This window comes from Dama dama, chromosome 4 (assembly GCF_033118175.1).
Source record: "Dama dama isolate Ldn47 chromosome 4, ASM3311817v1, whole genome shotgun sequence".
Taxonomy (NCBI): Eukaryota; Metazoa; Chordata; class Mammalia; order Artiodactyla; family Cervidae; genus Dama; species Dama dama.
Window position 1 is genome coordinate 23,921,255 of NC_083684.1, and position 23,205 is coordinate 23,944,459.

General features: G+C 52.6%; 1 protein-coding gene across 3 annotated transcripts in view; it reads right to left on the reverse strand.

Annotated features, from left to right (window-relative positions):
• The window catches only part of ZNF423 (zinc finger protein 423), a 345,950-nt gene that overhangs the window by 16,484 nt on the left and 306,261 nt on the right, over positions 1-23,205 (reverse strand). For all 3 annotated transcript variants that reach the window (XM_061138456.1, XM_061138457.1, XM_061138458.1), the window contains 2 exons: positions 16,445-16,576; positions 14,684-14,799 (listed from right to left, as the gene is read on the reverse strand). In XM_061138456.1, coding sequence (XP_060994439.1) covers positions 14,684-14,799; positions 16,445-16,576 — 248 coding nt within the window. The remainder of the gene's footprint in view (positions 1-14,683; positions 14,800-16,444; positions 16,577-23,205) is intronic.

The window sequence follows — 23,205 nt, forward strand, 5'->3', positions numbered from 1 at the left end:
ATGTACTCTGCATATAAGTCAAATAGGCAGGGTGACAATATACAGCCTTGACATACTCCCTTCCCGATTTGGAACCAGTCTGTCGTTCCATGTTCAGTTCTAACTGTTGCTTCTTGACCTGCATACAGATTTCTCAGGAGGCAGGTAACGTGGTCTAGTATTCCCATCTCTTGAAGAATTTTCCACAGTTTGTTGTGATCCACACAGTCAAAGGCTTTGGTGTAGTCAATAAATCAGAAGTAGATCTTTTTCTGGAACTCTCTTGCTTTTTCTATGATCCAACAGATGTTGGCAATTTGATCTCTGGTTCCTCTGCCTTTTCTAAATCCAGTTTGCACATCTAGAAGTTCACAGTTCACGTACTGTTGAAGCCTGACTTGGAGAATTTTGAGCATTACTTTGCTAGCATGTGAGATGAGTGCAATTGTGTGGGAGTTTGAACATTCTTTGGCATTGCCTTTCTTTGGGATTGGAATGAAAACTGACCTTTTCCAGTCCTATGGCCACTGCTGAGCTTTCCAAATTTGCTGGCATATTGAGTGGAGCACTTGAACAGCATCATCTTTTAGGACTTGAAATAGCTCAACTGTTATTGCATCACCTCCACTAGTTTTCTTTGTGGTGATGCTTCCTAAGACCCACTTGACTTCGCATTCCAGGATATCTGGCTTTAGGTGAGTGATCACACTGTCTGGTTATCTGGGTCATGAAGATCTTTTTTGTATAGTTCTGTGTATTCTTGCCACCATGTCTTAATATCTTCTGCTTCTGTTAGGTCTATACAATTTCTGTGTTTTTTTGTGCCCTTTAAAGTCTCCAAAATCCCCAGGGCCATGGGCTGTGAGTTTTCACCCTCCAATCCGTAAAAATGTTCAACATTACCATGATAATGACATTTCCTTCCATGTGAGGGGAGGCTGGATGGGACGGTTCTCCCTCATTCTAGTGAGAACAAAGGGGCTGGTATGCTCCCTTTGGGAACCCCAGCCCCTCTCCCAGATAACTTCAGCATCTTGGTTCCTCCTCACCCTCTGCCATGCTTCCTACCGCATATTTTATCTATTCTAAAATCCCAGAGAGTATAAGATGCTCCCATATTTGATATATCACAACAAACAAACAAACAAAAAAGACCAATTACACTATAACACCCAAGTGAGGTATTTCAATGTAAGAGATGTTATAATGAGAAAAGCTGTGCATCTTAAAATATGTCAGTGGAATATGGTAACAATTACCATATATTGAGTGCCTGCTATGTGCCAAATCTGGGCTGCCTGGTCTTCATACATTATCTTCACATGTCTCAATTGTCCCCATTTTACCGGGGCTCAGAAAGGCAAAGTAGGGATTTCCCTGATGGTCCAGTGGTTAGAACTCCACACTTTCACTGCCAAGGGCCTGGGTTCAATCTCTGGTTGGGAAATTAAGATCCTGCAAGCCACACATCACGACAAAAAAACAGAACAAAAAATGAACAAAACCAAAAGGCAAAGCAGCTTGCTAAGTGATGCAGCTGGCTGAGCACAAATGGCTTGGTCCTAAGACTGCCTCCTCCCAGCTCACTGTCCCCTGCCCACGCCACTCTGGCCCCTGAGGCCGCTGAGCCAAAACATGGAACTGGACCTGCACCAGCTCCGGCCCAGACACATCACAGCACACAAGAGACTCCCCCTGCACCCCTGGACGAGCCCCAGTCGGTCCGTGCTTGATTTTGCCTAAACTCCAGAAGCAGAGCTAGTGGGGCCACATTCATTATTGACACAGCAAAATTAATTTCTGCTGTCTCCTCCCTCTCCCCCCATGCCCAGCCCCCGCCCCTCGCCTCTCCTGTGAGCGCTGACGCGCGGCTGCTGACTGGCGCTCCTGAAATGCCAACTTGCATTTCTCATCATTAATTTCTTTCTAAATGTCATTAGTAATTGTTCCTGCTCGACCAAAGAGTGCAATCTAGGCTTCTGCCGAGAGCACCCAGTTCTCATCTTTCCACCGGAGGGGGCTGAGCAACGCCCCCCACCCGCCACCTCGAGCCACCCAGATCCTGGCATCCTGGCAGGGGGCAGCCAGCCCACTCCCAACAGGTTGAGCGGACAAACCGAGGTATTGAGACAAAGCAGGCCTGATTTTTAACACATGTGGGGCTTTGCAATGGCAGAGAGCCTGCCCACAGTTATCAGGGCAGCAGTTCAACACTCGGGCACCACAGCCAGACTGACTGGGTTCAAATCTCACTAGTGCCAACTGTGTCTCAGTCTTCCCCTCTGCAAAATGGGGATAGCAGCATTGGCCCCAAAGGATCATCCTGAGGATAAAACAGGATGATCAATGCAAAGGGCTCCCCGCAGGGCCTGGGGTTGTTGCTGTTTCTATTTTTCTCCACTCCTCCCCGCCCCTGAGACTCTGCTCTGCCACCTACTAGCTCTGTGACACAGTATGAAGCCTCCCATCGGGGAAGCAGGGCAGTGACATTATGGTCCAGGAGAGGCAGCATGGGCCCGCTGTCTGGTGAGTCTCAGAGGGGAGGTCACATGCCAAGATCACAGGGGCCTTGAAGAAGCAACTGAGATTCATGCCCCCGGGGCCCCAGGCGCTGTGTCTCAGAAGACGTCGAGCTGCCTCTAAGTCAATGAGGGGGCAGGGCTCTGCATGATACCAACCTCTGGGGGCTTTGGACCAACACGGCACCCACTGTTCTTCGCATTATTGTTTCTAAGAAACTGAAGGCATTTGGTCCCGGCTGGGAGAGTGCTGGCGAGGGGCTGGGCTTACAACACACACAATGGCCGCCGGCCTCCGCTCCTGGCAGCTCCCCCACGCCCATCTGTCGCCATGGCATGGTGCCCCTCTAAAGCTGGTTGGCCCCCCGCCCTAGGGCATGAATGACAGGCTCCGACGGGCAGACGGGCAGCCCGAGGCCGATTCCAAGTGCCATCTCTGCCTGGAGCCAGGCCTCCGGGCCGCCGCCTCCCCCCCCACCCCCCGAGCCCAGTCCCCACCTGGGCCTCCACACACTGCATCGCTCAAGCAGGCAGGGCCCCGGGACCACGAGGGCATCTGGGCACAGCCAAGCCCAACTCCTCCCGGGCCTGCCGCTCCCTTGCTCCTCTCTGCAGTGACCACGGCAACCGCAGCCCCCCCCAGAGCAAGGCATCCACGGGCTCCAGTCACCTCCTGGTGACCTCCGAGTCACCTTCTGGAACTCTGGTCCTCCTGGGAGGTGAGGCCTGCACCCAGCGCCCAGCACCCAGCACCCAGGGGCCTGCTCTGCCCCAACCCTGGGGCCCAGAACACAGACACTAGGGCCAGGCTGCCTGTGTTCACAGCCCTGCAACTCTAGCAGCCATGTGACCCAAGGGAGCCTCAGTTTACCCCTTGGTGCCACAAAGGTCATAAGATGCCATACTCGAGAGGCCTCAAAAGACTGTACGTGTGAAGAGGTGGAGTCAGGCCCCCTGGCAACACTCAGGAAATCTGCCTCGTTTTGACTGTGGTGGGGTGAGGGGCTCAGGCCCGAGTCCGGGCGTCAGAAGGACAAGGATGAGTCACTGCCCACCCCTCAGTCTTCTCCAGACGCAGATCCTAGACCTGCACACACGGCCCCTCAGGAGGCTCAGTCACCGCAAGTGGTGGCAGCGTGACAGAGGACCATGATGAGCAGGCAAGGCCTTGCCCCGCCCAGGACTAAATAAACCAAGAGACACAGACAGACAGGCCTGCAGACGCGGAGAGGAAGGGGCCACGCCCGGGCCTCCTGCGATGTCACGTGGGGCCCCGCTGTGGGTTCTGCAGGGCACCGCAGTCCCGCTAAGATTGCCCCGCAAATGTGGAATCAGGACTCTGTCTGTCCTCTTCAGTTCCCTATTTCTCTCTGGGCAGCACTTGAGAGACGTAGGCCTTTGTGGATCCCTAGAACCTGTACACACCTGGCACGTAGTAGGTGCTCAGCAAACCTCGTGGGCTGCACCGCGCACATCCACGCATGATGGGCTGAAGGAATGAGCCATGAAGGAGTGACCCGAAGTCCACAGGCCACAACAGTGACAACAGCAGTGGCTGATGCTCAGCAAACCTGGACTCTGACCAGACCTGGGGCTGAAGGGCTTTCAGGCACTGTCATTACCCGCCCCATTCGCTGAGGCCCAAGGAGGGTCAGTGACTTGCTCAGGGTCACAGGGCTGGGATTTGCAGTCAGGCTGTGTGGTTACCACCACACCACGTCGCCAAGATGAATAGAAATCAGGCTGTGCTGGTCTCTGGTTTCCTGCCCTAGCAGGGAAGGCAGGACACTCAGGGATCATACCCTAAATGTGCTGTAATTACCGACAGGAAGATTTATATTCTAAGGGCTCGGCAAGTGCTTTTCTGCGGGGAAACCGTCCATCCTCACAAAACCCGAGGCAGTGGATCCCACCCCATTGTACGGACAAGGCCATGGTCCAACCCACTGTACAGCTGAGGCCAGCAAGGGGCAAGGATCTGCAATCAGAAGCAACGGAGGAGGGGCAACCTGGGAAGGACTCCGATGCCTGCAACAGGTGCTCACTGCCTGGGACCACGGCTGGGTGTCACGGGCACCTCCCTCTCACACCCCTGGCCAAGCCCAGCCAGGCCCTGCCCTCTGTGTAGTGGTGGGTGGCACAGATGGGCCGTCTTTTAAAACAGGAAGGAGGAAGATGCTGCTGCTCACGGAAAGCTCAGCCAAAGAGTCAAATGCTAAGTACATGCCTAAAGCACTTTCAGTTTTTAATTATTATTAGTTATAATTATCTGGCTGGATCTGATAGCAGCAGCGCAAAGAGGCAAGGAAACTGGCTCCTTGGTTACCCATCTTATAAGGACCAGGAATTTTAAAAATGGGCTCCTAGAGTCTTTAGTTGCAGTTCTTCTTCTTTGACTCCTTTCCTTGTGTGTGTTCTCTTTTCTTTGTTTCCTACTTTCCAGAAGCTAAAAACAAATATGGTGAAACATATGGTGGGTGGATGGATGGATGGATGGATGGCAGGCAGAAAGAGGCTTCACCCTCCCAAAACTCACATTAGAGTGGGAAGTCAGGTGTAGACGTGGTTGTTGCAATCTGTATATGCAAAGGGATCAGGGAGTTAAATGCAGGGTTGGAGAAGTCCAAGGAGGGAGAATCAGGGACGGCTTCTCAGAGAAGGGACCACTTGGGCTGGGGCCTGAAGACTGAGGAGAAGGGAAGAACATTCAAGCAGAAGACTTGGCAGGTGCATGTGGATCACAGAAGCTGAGAAAAGCACGGCCAGAAGAGTGAAGCAAGAGGGTGCCTGACTCCTCTCCAGCCTGACTGCCCTTTTCTCTGTTCCTCGGACTCCCCAAATCTGTCCATGCCTCTGAGCCTTTGCACTGGCTGTTCCCTTTCCCAAATATTCCTCCAACTCTTCCCCCGACTGGTTCCTTCTCAACCTCCAGGACTCAGTTGATATGTCAGCCTTCCTTGACCCCCTGGTCTGATTTTCCAGCCCTGTTAGTACCTCCTCCTTGCCCCAACACACACACACACACACACACACACACACACACACATTTCACTTTCTGTCCCAAAGCAGTGTTTTACTGTCTTCAAAATTCTGCAATCTGGAACAACCTCGTTCACATATTTACTGACTTATCATTGGTACCTCTTGCAGAACGTCAGCTTCATGAGCATAGGGACCTATGTACCCATTCACAGCCACAGCCCAGGCCCCCATAATGATGACTGTAACGGTACTCAGTAAATGTCTGTGAAATGGAATGAGGGAAAATGTCAAAGTCAGTGTTCACAAGGAGGGGTCCCCCTGGGGCTCAGACCACGCCCCTGGCTCACAGACACCTCCCTCTGGCTGGGTACCAGGATTCCACCTGGTAGGGCCCAGCTGGCCCCATCAGACGGGCTCCAGGTTGCTAGTTAGAATACCTAGCTCTGCTTTTAATCAATTGTAATCATTTAGCTGGAAGCGGCGTGATTAGGCACACACAAGCAAACAGCGTGAGCTAATCCTTTAAATGCGCCCGCTCAACGCCAGGCTGGCCGCTTTGCCGCTGCGGGCCAGCTTGGGACATGCTTCCTGCGGCCCCGGGCTTTTGTTGGTGACGGAGTCTAGATTCCAGGGCACGGGACAGGCCCAACACTCCCCCGTCCCGGCCCCATCGCAGAGGTCTGGGATGCCAGACGTCCCAGCATCAGAGACCTTTCTCCTGCTCAGCCTCCTGTGACAGCACTGGCCAAGCTGCGTGAGCACGAAGATGCATCGCCAGGAAGCGTGAGAGCTTGTGAGGTTCCTCTCCCCAAACCTGGCCCCCATTCTTCCTCTCTCCCTAAGCCTGGCCTGAGCTGACTGCTCATTGCGAGAAAATTTGCAGGCTCCTGGCCTCAAGCTGCAGCCTTGCAAACACGGCTACACAGGCCTGGCTCCGCAGAACAGTCCCCAGGGTGCTTCCGCTGGGGCCCACCCACGAGCAGGTTCTTCTGCATCCCCTGTTACTGCTATTTGTGCTACCTGCTTGGCCCAACTACTAAAATAGTTTCTGGGTCCCCTGACACAAGGCTTTTTATAGTTCAGCACCGCAGGCCTCATTTAAATCTATTAGCTCATATAAATGGCAATTCATTTAAACTTTGGAGGATTTCTGTTTGCCTTGGTGGCAAAGACGATTTGGCTTTGTCTGTGGCTCTGCCATGGGCAAGTGACCCTGGGCAAATCATTTAACCTCTTGGAGTCTCAGTTTCCACATCAGTCAATGGGGAAAAGGAAAGCCTATGTCACAGGACTGGGGTGAAGACAATCCACGCAAAATGCTTAGAAGAGGGCCTGGCCCATACTAGGTGTCCATCCAGGGGGTGGCTGTTACAACTACTTCCTGGCCAGTTCTGCAGGGAGCCTGTCCACCTGTCAGAGGCCTGCCATGTATGGCTGGGAATTGGTGACCCCCCCTCACAGGCCCCCTTGGCGATAATGAAGATTGGGATGCAGTGAGGCTCTCAGGACGGAGAGAAGGAAGGGCCGTCTCTGCCAGCGTCTGTGAGCACGGAGGTGTCCGCAGGGATCAGAGACAGCTGGGCTGGGCGGGCGGAGCGCGCCCCTCCTCTCAGGTCAGCTCACCCCTGGCAAAGGGCCCATAGGGCCCCAGGCTTTCATCTGCTGAGGCCTGAGGCTGGAAATGCAAGGCCAACGGCCTTGACACTTTTGGGGTGTGCAGTTTATAGGGCTGTCTCACATCCCCAACCAAATCTGCACACCTCCCTCCACTAAGCCCGGGCACAGCAGAGGAAACAGCGTCCTGAGAAAAGGCCTGGGCCAAAGGCGCTCGGAAACATGTAAAAAGGGGGGAGTGATGACCCAGCCTCAGGCCCCCAGTCTGTGCCCTCTCCCCCTTGCCTCCCTGCTCTGCACCCAGCAACTCCCACACCCCAGTGCCCGTGGCCTTGAGACTTGGCTGGGCACCACAGGAGGAAAGATTTAGTCTCACTTTATTCCAGCTCAGGCTAGAAATCATGAAATCACAGCACAGACCACACAGAGGGGACCCCACCCAGTCATCCGAACCTCAAATGGCCAATGCTAACTATACTACTAGTAAATGATAACAGTAACAGGTAGGTGCGCCAAGGGCTTTACAACACAACCGTGAGTTAGTAAGAACTATTAATACCCACTTTACAGATAAAGAAACTGAGGCCCACAGCTGATAAATGATGGAGTTCAGTTCAGTCACTCTGCTGTGTCTGACTCTTTGTGACCCCATGGACTGCAGCACACCAGGTTTCCCTGTCCATCATCAACTCCTGGAGCTTGCTCAAACTCGTGTCCATGAGATCATTGATGCCATCCAATCATCTCATCCTCTGTTGTCCCCTTCTCCTCTTGCCTTCAATCTTTCCCAGCTGCTGCTGCTGCTAAGTTGCTTCAGTCGTGTCCGACTCTGTGCAACCCCATAGACGGAGCCCACCAGGCTCCCCCATCCCTGGGATTCTCCAGGCAAGAATACTGGAGTAGGCTGCCATTTCCTTCTCCAATGCATGAAAGTGGAAAGTGAAAGTGAAGTCGCTCAGTCGTGTTGAACTCTTACCGACCCCATGGACTGCAGCCTACCAGGCTCCTCCGTCCATGGGATTTTCCAGACAAGAGTACTGGAGTATTGTATTCTCCGAATCTTTCCCAGCATCAGGGTCTTTTCCAATGAGTCAGTTCTTCGCATCAGGTGGCCAAAGTACTGGAGCTTCAGCTTCAGCATCAGTCCTTCCAATGAATATTCAGGACTGATTTCCTTTAGGATTGGCAGGTTGGATCTCCTTGCTCTCCAAGGAACTCTCAAGAGTCTTCTCCAACACCACAGTTCAAAAGCATCCATTCTTTGGTGCTCAGCCTTCATTATGGTCCAACTCTCACAACCATACATGACTACTGGAAAAACCTTTGACTAGACAGACCTTTGTCAGTAAAGTAATGTCTCTGCTTTTTAATATGCTGTCTAGGTTTGTCATAGCTTTAAAGGAGCAAGCATCTTTTAATTTCATGGCTGCAGTCACCATCTTTAAGGCTTCAAATGCAGAGCCACCCTCACAAAGTCTGTGCTCCCTGCCCCGCCCCGCTGCAGCATTTGAGACAAGTGTTCTGCTTGCACACCTCCTCTGACAAGCACCTCACTACCTTCCATTTATTCCATTTGTACAGTTTGCCCACATCGTGGGCCTCTGTGGTGTCTACCTGCCCAGCTCCCCTTCCCCGGCTGGTACTCATTATTGGCCTCACATGGGGCCACAGTTGACTGGAGCAGGACTGGACAGCACACCTGAGGACAACCACCAGACTTCCACTGCAGGAATCTATAACCCGTTGCCTGCACACCGGCTGTTAGCCGCAGTCGCCATTTCTGGCTTAGCTGGGTATTCCTTCTGGCTATTTGTGTGACGAAATCTGCACACTAAAGCCCCTCTGTTGAAATACCCAGGTGCGTCTGTCTCAGCAGAGAGGACAGGAGGAAGTGCTGACCACCCTCCTCCATGTGTAGAGGAGCCTGGAGAGTCAGCAGTAGAGACAGAACACGCTCCAAGCCAGAGGGACGCAGGGGCAAGTGTCACTGCCTTGATCAAGGGCACTTGGTTCCTGGGAGCAGGACCGCTGAAAACTCAATGGCGCTTCCTGCTCTTGGCATTCAGTCACGCCCACGTCCCTACAATTTCACTCCCATCTTGCTTGAGCTAACCCCAGAGAGTGGCGCCTGAATCACCATCGTCAGAGAAGAAAATCTTCTTCCAGAGTCTCCGCCCACTACCAGAAGTCAGGGGCCACCGGAAGCATACTGAGCACCCCTCATTCCGGCAGAGCTTTAAACACTTGAAGGCAACTGTCCCCACACTCCCCCAGCAGTCCAGTCAAGGCTTCTCCTGGTGAATTACCCCTTGAAAGCTCCTTGAAGCCAGGCTGCATGCTCACAGCCTAGCACCCTGCCTGGCTGAGTGGGGCATGCGTGCTTGTGTGTGCATTTGTATGTTTAGATGAATCTTGGTCAGGCTTCCTCGTTTCTTTCCAGCCCCAACCCCTGGCCACTGTTGGTCTGTTTTCTATTCCCATATTTTTGTCTTTTTCCACAGCATCATGCATACAGAATCACACAGAATGGAGCCTTTTGAGTCCAGCTTCTTTCACTTGCCATTTGCAGTTCACACATGTTGTTGTATGTAAGAGCAGTTGCATTTTATTGCTAAGTAGTAGTCCAGGGTATGAACAGATACACCTGTCTGCTCAATTACCAGGGAAGGGACCATTGGGGTGTTTCCAGACTGGGGCCATTATAAATAAAGTTTTACATCAGTCATGTAGAGGTTTCCAGATGGGTATGTTTTCAAGTTCTCTGGGACAAACACCTAGCAGTAGCCTTGCTAGGTCATAGGTTAACTCTATGCTTAACTTTGTAAGAAACTTACAGACTATTTTGCCACATGGCTTACCATGTTGCATTCCCCCAGCAATTTAGGAAAGTTCTGGCTGCTCCTCAACACCCTGGCTGGCACTTGTCAGTTTTTTGGTTTTGTTTTAGTCATTCTACTAGGCGTATCATGGTATTATGTCATGGTTTTCACTTGCTCATCCCTAATTACTAACTGGGGCTTCCCAGATGGCACAGAGAGAAAGAATCCCCCTGCCAATGCAGGAGATGCAAGAGACACAGGTTCGTTTCCTGGACTGGGAAGATCCCCTTGAATAGGAAATGGCAACCCACACCAGTATTCTTGCCTGGAAAATTCCATGGACAGAGGCGCCTGGTGGGCTACAATCCATGGGGGTCACAAAGAGTCGGACATGACTGAGAGACTGATCACCCACAAAGTTATTAAAGACTAACATGGTGAACATCCTACATCTTTGGTGAAGTGTTGAAATTTTGTTGTTGTTGTTGATTTCCCCCCTCATTATTGAGTTTTGAGAGTTTTTAAAAAATATGTTCCAGATACAAGTATTTTATCACATATGTGATTTGCAAATATTTTCTCTCAGCTTGTGATTTTTCAGTCTCTTAATAGTCAGTGACTCTCAAAGGCTAAATTTCTTAAGTTTGGGTTCAGGATATAAATCAGATAGCATCTCTTCCCTGCCTGGTTCCCCATCACAGTGGGGATCGAATTCAAACACCTTTGCTGTCCTACGAATCTTGCTGAGACCTGGCCTCCACTCCCAGCCCCCTTCACCACCCCCTACCCCACTGTGCTTCAGCTCCACATCACCTTCTGTCATCCCAGCAACACGCCCAGCTCACACTGGCCACAGGGCCTTTCCACTCATGGCTCTCTTCCACACACGCTGTCCCCCTCTCATCTTCCAGGCCTCAGCTCAAATGCCACTTCCTTAGAGAGAAGCCCCTTCCTTACCAAGCTGTAACCAATTGCACCCCCATTATGCTTGAGCCAATACCTGACTTTATTTTCTCCATGTCACTGACCACCGTTGGAAAGTGTCTGTTAGTCCCCTCCAGAACAGAGGTCTTATGGGTGTTTCTCTGCCTCACTCACCACTGTCCTGTTGGTTTCTAGATCTAGTGTCTGTTCATAACAGACACTCCACCTCTCCACCTCTCCCTGCTCTGAACAAATAAAGAGCAATGTGAGTTCCCTCTCAAGCATCTAATCAATGAATATGCCCTGGTTCGTCCAAAGCCCTTTAAACTAATGTCAGTCTTTGGGCAGAGCCAGGTGAACTCAGAACCGAATAGGACTTGCGCCTCCCTCTTTCTGGCAACTGTGCTCCTATTAATACAACCCAAGAGAACACTCCCTTTGGAGGCAGACATTTCATTCTGACACAGACGAAGCCTGCCAGAGCCCAAACCCCCCTCTATCACCTCTATATGCACAGCAGGGATTATGCTCCGATAGTGAGAAAAACTCTAGATTTCACATCTTCCCAAGACCTCTCAGTCCAGAGTCGCTTGTGCCTAAAAACATCAGCTGCCCTGGGTCTCTCCACAGAACTGACATGACATACAGCCTGGGGAGCCAGTCAAGGCCTCAGCAAGGACCAGGCCCCGTCTTCTGTTGCATCCCCAAACCACCACATGTCACTTGAGGGAAATAATCCACGTGTCTGCCAGCTCCAGCTTCAGTGTAATGATGATGAAATTTTCAATGCCTGAAAAATCCTCCTCTCAAAAACCCAGAAAATTGCTCTTTGAGTTACTTAACGAAAGCCATTATTTGCATACATTTGGCGTTACTACAACACTTCCACATTTAAATGGTCTGTAATTAAAATCATTAATTGCAGAAAATAGTGACTCGTTAAGGCTATAATTTAGTGAGGTTGTCGGCATTTGAGGATCTGCCGAAAAGACCAACTGGGTGACCCAGGGAACCCCCAGCCCACACAAACCATTCTGGCGTCTGGGACGTCTGCAGCCCCAGGTGGGTGCTGCCGAAGTGAGACAAGACTTGAAACCACAGCTGCCTACATCTTCACACCACAAAGCTGGTCTCTGGCACAGGGATGCTGATGAAGCTCGTAAAAGGCAGGACTGGGGAAGTTTCTCTGGGGAAAACCTCTAAGCCAACATGTAAAGCAATCATCCCTCTTTTGGTGTTCAGGACAGTGTGGGGGAACCAGAGGGCTGAGTGAGCCCCAAGTTTAAGTAAATCATAGTTTATATGAGCTGGTGCATTTAAGAGAGGCCTGCCGTGTTGGGCTATGGGGCTTCCCAGGTGGCGCTAGTGGTAAAGAACCTGCCTGCCAATGCAGGAGACGCAGGTTCAATCCCTGGGTAGGGAAGATCGCCTGGAGAAGGGCATGGCAACCCACTCCAGTACTCTTGCCTGGAGAATCCCATGGACAGAGGAGCCTGGAGGGCTACAGTCCAGGGTTGCAAAGAGTCAGACACGACTGAAGCAACTTAGCGTGCACGCATGTGTTAGGCTACAAAAGGGTTCACTTGTCTGGGGACCTGGGCCCCATTTTGGTAGCTGGCCAGGCACGTAAGGCAAGTGGAGGTAGGGTGCTGGGCGCTCAGCCCATGCACAAGCAAGGCTTCCCAGACATTCACCGATCAGGGCTGGTACCAGCCCCCTTGGTGAAATGAGAAGGGGGGCAGTTACCTGTCCCCTCACAGGCTCGGCACAGAAGCACACAGTTTGTGGATCAATACGGAGACAGTGGTGGGGCCCTGGATGGGGTCGCTACCTTGCTGGTGGTCATTTGGAAGTAGAATCCCCTCTCTGGGCCTCCGTAATTCTCCCCCACAGTGAGATGGGATAAAGGTTGTGTGAGTAATACAGGACTTAGAGGAACTCAGAAGGGCTGCCCAAAGGAGGAAAAGAAATAGGCTTTCCAGCAAACCACCTGGTGCAGTTCAAGGTCAGAAGTCAGGCCTGTCAGCTCTGCCTGCCCAGCCCGGGTGCAGGGCCAGCCATGGGAGCGGGACCCTCACTATCGGATGGTGAATCCCTCTTGGGCCCTCTGTGAGCGTATCTCCACTTGCTCTCGGCGATGGCTGTCAGGAGCCACATGGGCCTATCCGGGCCTGGCTGAGTGCACGGGCTGAAGCGTGGTGAAGCAGGCTACCCTGCAACAGGCATGGCTGCACCCCTTCAACCCCAGAAAAGCTCCAGCGACATGATGACTCTGCTGTGACCGCAGCCCTGTCCTCCCCTGGGGCGGGGGGTGTAGATGCTGAGTGCAGGACCACCAACTGCATGAGTGTGCAGGCCGCGTGTATAAGGTGGGCAGATACTGTGGGCCTTGGTGTGCCCTGGTCCTTGGGGGTGTGAGGAAGCCAACTCTCCTCTTACAGACACTGGGAGATTCCCTCCCTCGCTCCTTTGAAACTGAGCATGGCCACGTGATGGGCTCTGGTCAAGACAGTGTGTGAACAAGACGTGAGTCATTTCCCAGTGAAGCTTTGAGAGCTGGCCTGCCAACTGTTCATCTCCTCCTCTCCCTGCCTCAGTGACCACACAAACGTGATAGGAGATGGACCCGCCATGGGCCCAGGTCACTGACTACTGCGAGCAGAGTCCCTCCCAGGCCATCTGCCTGGATATGTAACGTGAGCAGCAAATAAATCTTTGTTACTTGAAGACAGAGCTAAGGAATGTTTGTTACTGCAGCAGAACCTAACCTGCCTCCCAACTGAAAACCATGTTATTCCCAGCATGTGGGACGTGTAGTATTTCTGTGGATGCCTGTGTGTTACTTTTGGGGTGTGGTGTGATGCTGTGTATTTGTGATGTTACTCAATGAAAATGATGTTTCTGTGTGTATGTATAGAAACTGCATGTGTGGAAATGTGCTTTGTGTGTGTGATGCTATTATACAGTATATATATGATTTTTCTCTCTGGGTGTGAGTCTGTGGTATTTCTGGGATGGCGCAGGACCTCCCTAGCATTATGAGAGTTTCTTGCAAAAACCAGTGGGTGAGAAGATGGTTTCACCTGGACACAGATCTTGGTCCTTAAAAACCAGCAACAGGTGGGAAGGAGTCCCAGAGGACACTGAGGGAAGTGGCTGCGGGTGTCAGGGAAGGACCACCAGAGCATCTTCCCTTCCCAAGGGCACCCTCTCAGCTACTGCAGACCCTGGATGGATGGGAGGTGGGTGCTGAAGAAGCTGAGGGCTGTGTGCCACACTTGAGGGCCACATCAGCCTCGGGGACCCATGGCAAATATCCCTTTCTCTGGGTTGGGGCTCAACCCAGCATCCACTGCTCTCACTTTTCTGGCTTTCCTGGGCACACTGCAGGTCCAAGACACCAGATCCAGCCTCCAGATGCCCACGACCCCAGCACTCAGCCATGCAAGCTACACGGGCCACCAGCCACAGACCCAAAGTCCAGAGGAGCATCATCATGAAACACCGGTGAGGGAAACAAAATCCCTGAGAGGGCAAGGGATTTGCCACAGAAACACACAGATGTTAAAAGCCTCTGACTCGAGTCCCAGGCTCAGCTGCTTCGATCCGGCTCTGCTCAGAAATGCTGGCCCAGCAAGGCCAGGAGGCCACTTCCCCACCAGCCAGCCAGGAGGGCGAGCACCGGCTCCAGACCCACAAGCACACGTCCAGAGGGCCTGTTGCTTTTTTGGTTAGGGTGGGGCTGAGTACAAGACCCCACCATCATGGATTCACCCCAAGACCCTGAGTGCCAGTGGGGGCCCCAGAGAGCCCCAGGGCAGGTGTGCAGCGGGCCAGGGCACTCACCTGCAGCTCAGTCTGGAAGAAGAACTTCTGTGGGCACTGGGAGCAGTCGTAGATCTTGTCTTCCTGCCCATGCACAGCAAAGATGTGCTGCTGCAACTTGTTGGCCTGGACGAAGACTGGACACGGACGTGGACACGGCCGTCAGAGGACACGGGGACACCAGCCCGGCCACCCACCGCAGCTGTCCCACCCCACTCCCGAGTGGGGATCACCCAGGCATGGACACAGCGGCCAAACAGTGGGCTATTTGGAGCATCACGGGCACCCACTGGAGAGGGCTCAAGCCAGTGAAGCTGAGCTCTGCCACACACAGGCTGTGCAATATTGGACAAGTCACTTAACCTCTCTGGGCTTCCTTTCCTCATCTGAAAAACGAGGACCTTTAAAGTAGGCAACTCACCGGGGTAGCTGGGAGGATCAAATGGTTTAATACTTGCAAAACACTTAGAAGATGGCCTGGCACTTAATTAGCCCAATGAATGTCATTGTCGTCATCATCACCATTTGCTGGTTACCTTCTGCATGTGGAGTCCCTGACTACAGCACAGGCCTGTAAGGCAGGCACTGTGAGTTATCCCCGTTTGATGGAAAACTGTGGCACTGGGAATGTTGAGTGTCTTGTCCAAGGTCTCTCTCTGCAGGTGGCAGAGCCGAGGTCTGTATTAAATGAGCTCAGCACACTGTCTGGCACAATGGACAATGGCACAATGGAAGGTGCTCAGTGGACCTGGATCACTATTCTTGCTGAGGTTGTCTGCATCCTCACATCCATCCCTATACAGCGGGCCCCGTGTCCTGGGTGGGCAGACCTGGCAGCTGGGGCCCCTTGGTGCCAGCCCCGACTCAGCTCATGGAGTGTGATGGTAACAGATGGGTGAGGGCTCCTGAGACTGAGCGATTGGGGGGGAAGAGGCACCAGTGCATGCCAAGACTCCTGGGAACCCCAGAGGGGTGTGAGTGTGTGGGGCCCTCCCAATAGCAGAGCCCCTTCCTGCAGCTTATGGCCCCCACCTCCCGCGGCAGGAGTCCACGAGGCAGTCCCAGCCCTGGGCGCCCACAGGAGGTGGCCCTGAAGCAGCTGTGTGTCTGGGAGGTGAGCCCTTCAGAGATCCCCTCCCGCCAGGCGCCCTCCCCAGGGTGGGCTTCCCGCCGTGGCAGACGACAGATGTCAGGGGGAGGCAGGGGAAGGCCAGGCTCCCCCACGCACACCGGCTGCCATCTGGGCGGCAGGAGGGGGGCCCGGCAGAGCCCCTGAGACTCGCCTCGGGCCGGGGCAGCCGCTCGCCCGGGCTGGCAGCCAGTCCGGGGGCTGGGGAGTTTGGCTGGCAGAACCGCCCTTGACCCCTCCAGCCTGGAGCATGGATGCACCAGGGGCTGGGACAGGCCAGGGCACTGGGGGGTGGGGTGGGCAGGAGGGAAGTGAAGGGAGAGCCTCACTGGTGCTGGACAGAGCTCGCAGCTCAGAAACGAGCCTGGAGCCCCCACTGCAGAAGGGCAAGGCTGGGGGAAGGCCTGGCACCAGCAGGGTGGGAGGAGGGCTAGGAGATCATGCTGCCGAAGTGCAGAGGCTGAGAGCATAGACAGGAGGGCCAGGTCAGCTGGGCGCAGAGGAGGCATGTGCTCCATGGGGTGGCGGATCCCTCCGGGTGTCCCCCATGAACTCCGGAGCCACGCTGCGCCAGGAACTGATGCCAGGGCTTGAAGGGCTGGGCTCCTGGCTCCCTTGCCTCTCCCCACCTGCTCCCTGCCAAGCACACCTACCTGTGAAGCACACGGGGCATTTGAAGGTGCCTCCCATGCCCTCGAAGCTGTGCTCGATGAGGTGACAGAGGAGCTTGGCCGGGGAGTCGAACATCTGGTTGCACAGCTTACACTCATGGTTGATGCCTTCCTCTGCAAGAAGAACCACGGCCAGTCAGTGATCCTGTGGGCCACATCCTCCTGCTGGAGGCCACGCCCCGCCCTGGACACCCCAGGCCAGCCCTCCATGACCCCCTGGAACCAGAGCCCAGGGTGGGGCTCCATGGATGCTGAGACCCATCCCAGCTCCAGGTGCTCCAGCCTCCGAAGGCTGCCAGACACTAATAGCTGGCTCTTGGATGTGTCATTTGCTGTGACTTCTTGCTGGTCTAGCCATGCGGTGCGCGAGCCGTGAGCAGCCGCTTGCGTCCCAGACTGTATCATAGAGGAGAGGGGCCCAGGATGGGGTCAGCTTGGAAGAGCGAGTCCAGCTAGAATTTTTCAAAATCCAACAGACCATTTATCGAGCGTGTACTGTGTGCCATGTACTTTGAGCTGGGGATTCTGTGGGGGAGCTAAGTGGATAATGCACTTGTCCCCATTCCAGTGATGAGGAGACAGATAATAAACACAATCAATATGTAACTCAGTGTCAAGAGGTGGGGAGGGAATGCATGGAGCTCCAGAGGTGAGAGTCAGAGCAAGGCCCTGAGGTGGGTCCATCTGGGGCCATCTGGGTGGTAGCAAGGGGGTGGGGACAGTGTGGGACAGTGGGAACCCAGGTAGGCACTTCAGGAAGGGCCTTGGTGGACACTGGAGGGCTTAGGGATTCTACTCTAAAAGGTCTGGGCAGCCACCAGAAGATACTGAAAAACACAAGAAAGTGCTCTTCTAAACACTTTGAACAGATGGTCTAGCCAGTGCTCGCAGACGATGGGCAGACACCCCGTGCTGCTTCCAGATCAGAACATGGCTCCATCCCTTCACCTGGGCGCTGCTATGACCCCAAACCTTCACTCAAAAGCACCCAGAGAAGGGAGCGTGCCCCGAGGCCAGCAGAGCCGAGATCTGGTGCTCCTGCCCGGCACCAGCAGGACGGAGTTCAAATCCTGGCTGCTTCCTCTAGCCACGTAATCTGGGCATCAGTTCACTCTCAGTAGATGGTGGCCACCTGAGTCCCCGCCTCACAGGGCTGAGCAAGGATGAACCAGGCTGCACCTGTGAGCAGCGTGGCCTGCTGGTCAGGGGAGGAATCGCCCCAGCTTGAGTGTCACCTCATCCAGGGCTAGAGTCTGACTCTGCCACTTACTGCATGACCTTGGGCAAGTTACGTAACCTCTCTGGGCCTCAGTTTCCTCTTTGCTAAAATAATAGCAGTTCTCCTTAATACTGCACACCTATGAGAACGGCCAAAATCCAGAACAGCGACAACAGCGAATGTTGGTGAGGAGGTGGAGCAACAGGAACGCCCATTCATTGCTGGTGAGAATGCAAAATAGTATAGCCTCTTTGCAAGACTGCTTGGCAGCTTCTTATAAAACTAAACATACCCTTACCATATGATCTAGCAATCTCACTCCTTACTATTTACCAAAAGTAGCTGAAAACTTAAGTTCACACAAAAACTGGTATATGGATCACTACAGCAGCTTTATTTAATATTGCCAAGGAACCAAGATGTCCTTCAGTAGATGAGTGGATTCATAAACTGAGATACTTTCAGACAATGGAATATTGTGTGTGTGTGTGTGTGTGTGTGTGTGTGTGTGAGCTGCTCAGTTGTGTCTGACTTTTTGCCAACCCTTGGATTGTAGCCTGCCAGGCTCCTCTGTTCATGAAATTCTTCAGGCAATAATACTGGAATGGGTTGCCATGCCCTTCTCCAGGGGATCTTCCCAACCCAGGGAACGAACCCAGGTCTCCCACATTACAAGCAGATTCTTTATTGTCTAGGCTTCCCTCATAGCTCAGTTGGTAAAGAATCCTCCTGCAATGCAGGAGACCCCAATTCAATCCCTAGGTCAGGAAGATCCACTGGAGAAGGGATAGGCTACCCACAGCAGTATTCTGGCCTGGAGAACTCCGTGGACTGTATAGTCCATGGGGTCTCAAAGAGTTGGACACGACTTAGCGACTCTTTACTGTCTGAGCCACCAGGAAAGCCCACAGTGAAATGTTATTCAGGCCAAAAAGAAGACAGTGAGGAACCTTAAGTGCATATTACTAAGTGAAAGAAGCCAATCTGAAAAATGTTATATACTGTATGATTCCAACTATTCTGGAAAAACTATGTAGACAATAGAAAGATCAGTGTTTACTGGGGGTGAGTGATGAACAGGCAGAGCACTGAGGACTTCTAGGCCAGTGAAAACTTTCTGTGTGACTTTATACTAATAGCTATATACACGCGTCCAAACCCATAAAATGTACACCAAGAGTGAGCCCCAAGGAAAATTAATGGACTTCAGCTGACTATATTGCTTCACTTTAGGTTCACCTTTGCAAAAAAAAAAGTACCATCCTGTGAGTGATATTGATAGTGGGGGAGGCTATGCATGTGGTGGGCAGTAGGATAAAAGGAATCTGTCTGTATGTTTCAACTTCATTGTAAACCTAAAACTGCTTTTTAGTAGGGGGACATGGGTTCGATCCCTGGTTGGGGAACTAAGATCCCATATGCTGGGGCACAACTGACCCCACACGCCAAGACTACCAAGCCCACGTGCCACACTATGGTCCACAACAAAGGATCCCACGTGAGGCAATGAAGATCCCGATGCCACAACTAAGACACAACATGGCCAAATAAATAAGCATTTTAAAAACTGCTTTTAAAAAACCTTTGGAAAAATTTCTTTAAAAAAAGTCAATCCCTGCCCCCACCAAAATAGCCTTCTTCTAACAGTCGATGCGAGAATTAAATGAGTTAATACTCCTTTAACACACGGAAAGGGGTTCTGACCGGTCTCTGGCACACAGCAAGCACTCAATAAGGTGTTTGTTGCCAAGCGTGCGGGTAAGGAGGAGAGTATTATCTGGGACAGCCAAGGACACAGGCTCCCCCTCAGGCTCCCCCCGGGAACCAGCCTCACCAAAGGTGCCAGGTGCTGTGATCTGCCCTCAAAGGCAAGAATTAGGTAGCAGAGGGGCTCTGCCAGTGGCGAGGCACAATCACAGATGGGCTGAGGCTCCTGGCGAGTCCCTGGGTCCCCTAGGCCCTGGCAGGGGCTGGCGGGGACAGCAGGCATCCCTCTGGCCCAGCCGCCCCCCACCCCCCCGAGGCACCCCACGGCAGAGGCGAACACACACACGTGTGTGTGCAGGTGGGCCTGCCCCACATAGCCCACTGGCTGCAATCTACCGGGTGTTTGTCGTGCCCCTGGAGCCCCGGCAACTAGGCCACATGCACCCAACAGAGATTCAGGCTGATCTTCCATTTATACTGGCGGAAAAGGAATTCATTGACAAGTTTTGGGACACAGGGCAGGCTCAGCACGCTCGCCGCACAGGCCCCACGCACGTCCGCCACTTCCCTTGGGGAACTTCTCATCATAATTAGAGATGGCCTCCAGTGTGGGGGACTGCCTCAGAAGACCCCCCAATGCACCCCCACCCTGCACAAACAATGCTTCTCGGAGCCTGGTGCAGAGTAGGGAATGAGTGAGTGAATAAATGAATCAATGAGAGATACCACCCTATACACTCTCCCTTTTAGGATGTGGACATCTCCTGCACGTTAATGAGGCAGAGGTTATGTGAAAATGATGACTGTGCAGAGGTGGTTTTTTTTTTTTTTTTTTTTTGCAGTTAACTGAAGTTTAAGTTTATAACCAACTGAATCTCAGAAATCACCCTGCTTGTGGGAAAATTTCTAGGCAAGAAAAAAATGGGTTCAGAGAATGAGACCATTTGCTGAGGTAACACAGCTAGCTAGGGGTGGTACTCTGAACAGGACACAAAGCCCTCCCTATTTGTGCATATCCCACCTGCCCACCACCTCCAGGCAGCCTCCTGGACTATGCCAGCTCACACAGCTGCCCTTGACTGGGCACAGGCAGGGTCCATCTGACACATCTGAAGAGTCTTCCTGACCCTGGCAACAAGGCTACGGGCACAGATAATGTCTTCTCCTCTGGTCCCCAAAGCATCAGGCTACACATAGGCCTGAAGGAGGGGCTCAGAAAATACTCAAGGACAAGAGAGGCCCTGGCCAGGGTCTCTCCCCTCGCCCGGCCCGAGTGGGTTCCCTGGGCTGAGACAGCAAAGGAGGATTTACAGTTCTCTGCCGAGTGGGGGCCTTTATCCACTTGGCTGTGAATGGAGACCTGCCCATCTGATACTCAAATAGCGAGAGGACAAAGAAGGCTCCTGCAACTTATAAATCAGAGAAATCAGGTCTGACAGTCACTTTCCGTTCTCTGAGCGCCGAGCAATCCATCAGCCGGTCCCCCCGACTCCCAGATGCAGCTACAGCCTGCACCCAAGCTCAGAAATATGTGCACAGTCAGGCGGTCCTGGAGCTGCAAGCCGGTGCCAGGGCCCGAACAACCGCCCTCTGAGCAAATCACAGCCCCAAACCGGTGCCTGTGTGAGGTTCCGGGATAATGAGATAAAGAGCCAGTAGACGAGTTGCGGGGGTTGTTCCCTTTCCTCGATCCCCGTCTAACGTGCTAAAGTGTCCAACCTGGGAGACAGGAGAAGGCAGATAAAACAAGCAAAAAGTAAAAAGTGGGTGGGAAATAATAAAGCCTGAATGAAGGTTTCCCATAGACCTAGGGATCTCTCCCACCTTCTGATCTGTAAATCTTCTTCCTGAAGGAGAAGGCCCTCTCCCCACCGGCAGGGGCTGGAGGTGTTCCCAGGGGTGTCCATTACGTGTACCTCTGCCTGTAAAACCATCCAAGAGAACAGGGGGGAGGGGGGCTGGGGGCTGCCCTAGTTACGGTGCAAACACTCCTTTGCATGCCTGTGACCCAATACCATCCAGTCCACGGCGACGGAAAGCATTCACTGCCATATCCCTCTCGCCCCCACTGGCGCCGGCAACCTCTCATTCCACCCCAAGTCGTGGGGTCCACAGATAGAGGCACACTCGGAGAGTTAACTTCCCTGAATTATATAAGATCACACAGGCTCAGCAATACCTAGGAGCAGAATGACAAAGCTGTCTGGGAGCCCGCGGGCCCCTCCATCCTGGTGTGGGGCTGGAGGATTTTGTGAGTGAAGACGCACAATCACTCCTTTTTTTTTTTTTTTAACAGCACATGACAAGCATCCGTAAGAGAAACCCACGCAACTCAGGTGCATTATGCAACCCCACTCATTTGTAATGTGAAACGCAGATTTCGCCTGCTCACTGTACTGGTTCTTGCCTCCCAGTCCCCCTAAGTCGGGGCTGGCACAGGCAAATCTATTGATTTATTATGATTTTTTTTTTTTTTAAAGAAAAACCCAAACTGCCAAACAAACAAGCCGACAAGCACAAAAATCCCAGAGTCCCTCTCCCTTCTATTTTTTTTTCTCCCTCTGCTCAGGAATAATAAGTGTTAATTTTACACTTCATTTCTCAAAAAAATAATAGGATGTGCTTTTGCTTAAAACCAAGTCAGCCTGCTGGAACCTTTCAGGCTGAAAGTGTGTCAGCCCAAAAGAGGAGCGGAGGGCTTTGTGGAAGAGCATCGTGCCGAGATGATAGCTCCCTGTAATGTCCTCGGTACCGACTTTTGTCTCCAAAAGCATTTGATCCCTGGCAGACACATACTTATTTCCATACAGGTCTTGGGGGAAGCCAGAAGGAGAGAGAGCTGATTATCAGAATCCTGAAGGTGAAGCTCAGGTGGGCCCCACTGAAGTCAAAGGCAGGCTGGGCACACACTCAGAGGCCATAATTTGCTGCCTGGGAGGGAGGGGCAGCCGGCTGCGGTGGGGAGGGGACAGGGCATTGTTCTTGGATTACAACGCACGGAGTGTGACCTGCTCCCGCCAGAGCCGTGGGCCCTGCCTGGCCCTTCTCTAAGCAGGGACCCCAGTCGGAAAAGCCACCATGAGAGTGGGAATGTGCATGCATGTACCCCTCTAGGAGAGAACCAGTGACTGCTGCCTGTTTGGGCAGAGAGCATAAAAAGACGCTTCCATTCAGGATTAAGGACACAAAAGTTACAACCGGGAACACTTGGGTCTGAATCCCATTTCATCACTCACTCGCTGTGTGTCCTTGGATAAATTCATGAACCTCTCTGAGCTTCAGCTACTTTTGCTAGAAAAGGAGAATCATCATCCCGGGTTTTGGGAAGGTAGCCAAGCAGGCTTCTTCTGCCACAAGACCTCTGCCCTCACTGAGACACTCCCCGGATAGCATCTCCTCATCCCCCTCCCCTCACTGCATCCAGGGGTCTGCTCAAAGGATGCCCCCTCCAAGAGGCCTACCCAGACTCCCACCCCAAAACAGCACATGCAACCCATCCTTTCTAGTCACCTTGAATTTCCTTGAGAGTGCTTACACCATCTGGCATAGTACAGAGTTGATTGGGTTTTTGTTTTGTTTTTTTTAACTCACTGACTATCTTTTTCACATATACACACAAAACACAGACACACACACACACATACACACACAGAGAAAGAATAATATAAGCTCCATGCAGGTTATTTTGCTCATTGCTGTCACCAGTGCCTAGAACAGGGCCCAGTACCTAGTAGGTGCTCAGTAAATAGGGAATTAATGATTTGCGTAAGGCACTTACTACAGTGCTTAGAAAGTGGGGTGGGAGGGCTGATAAATG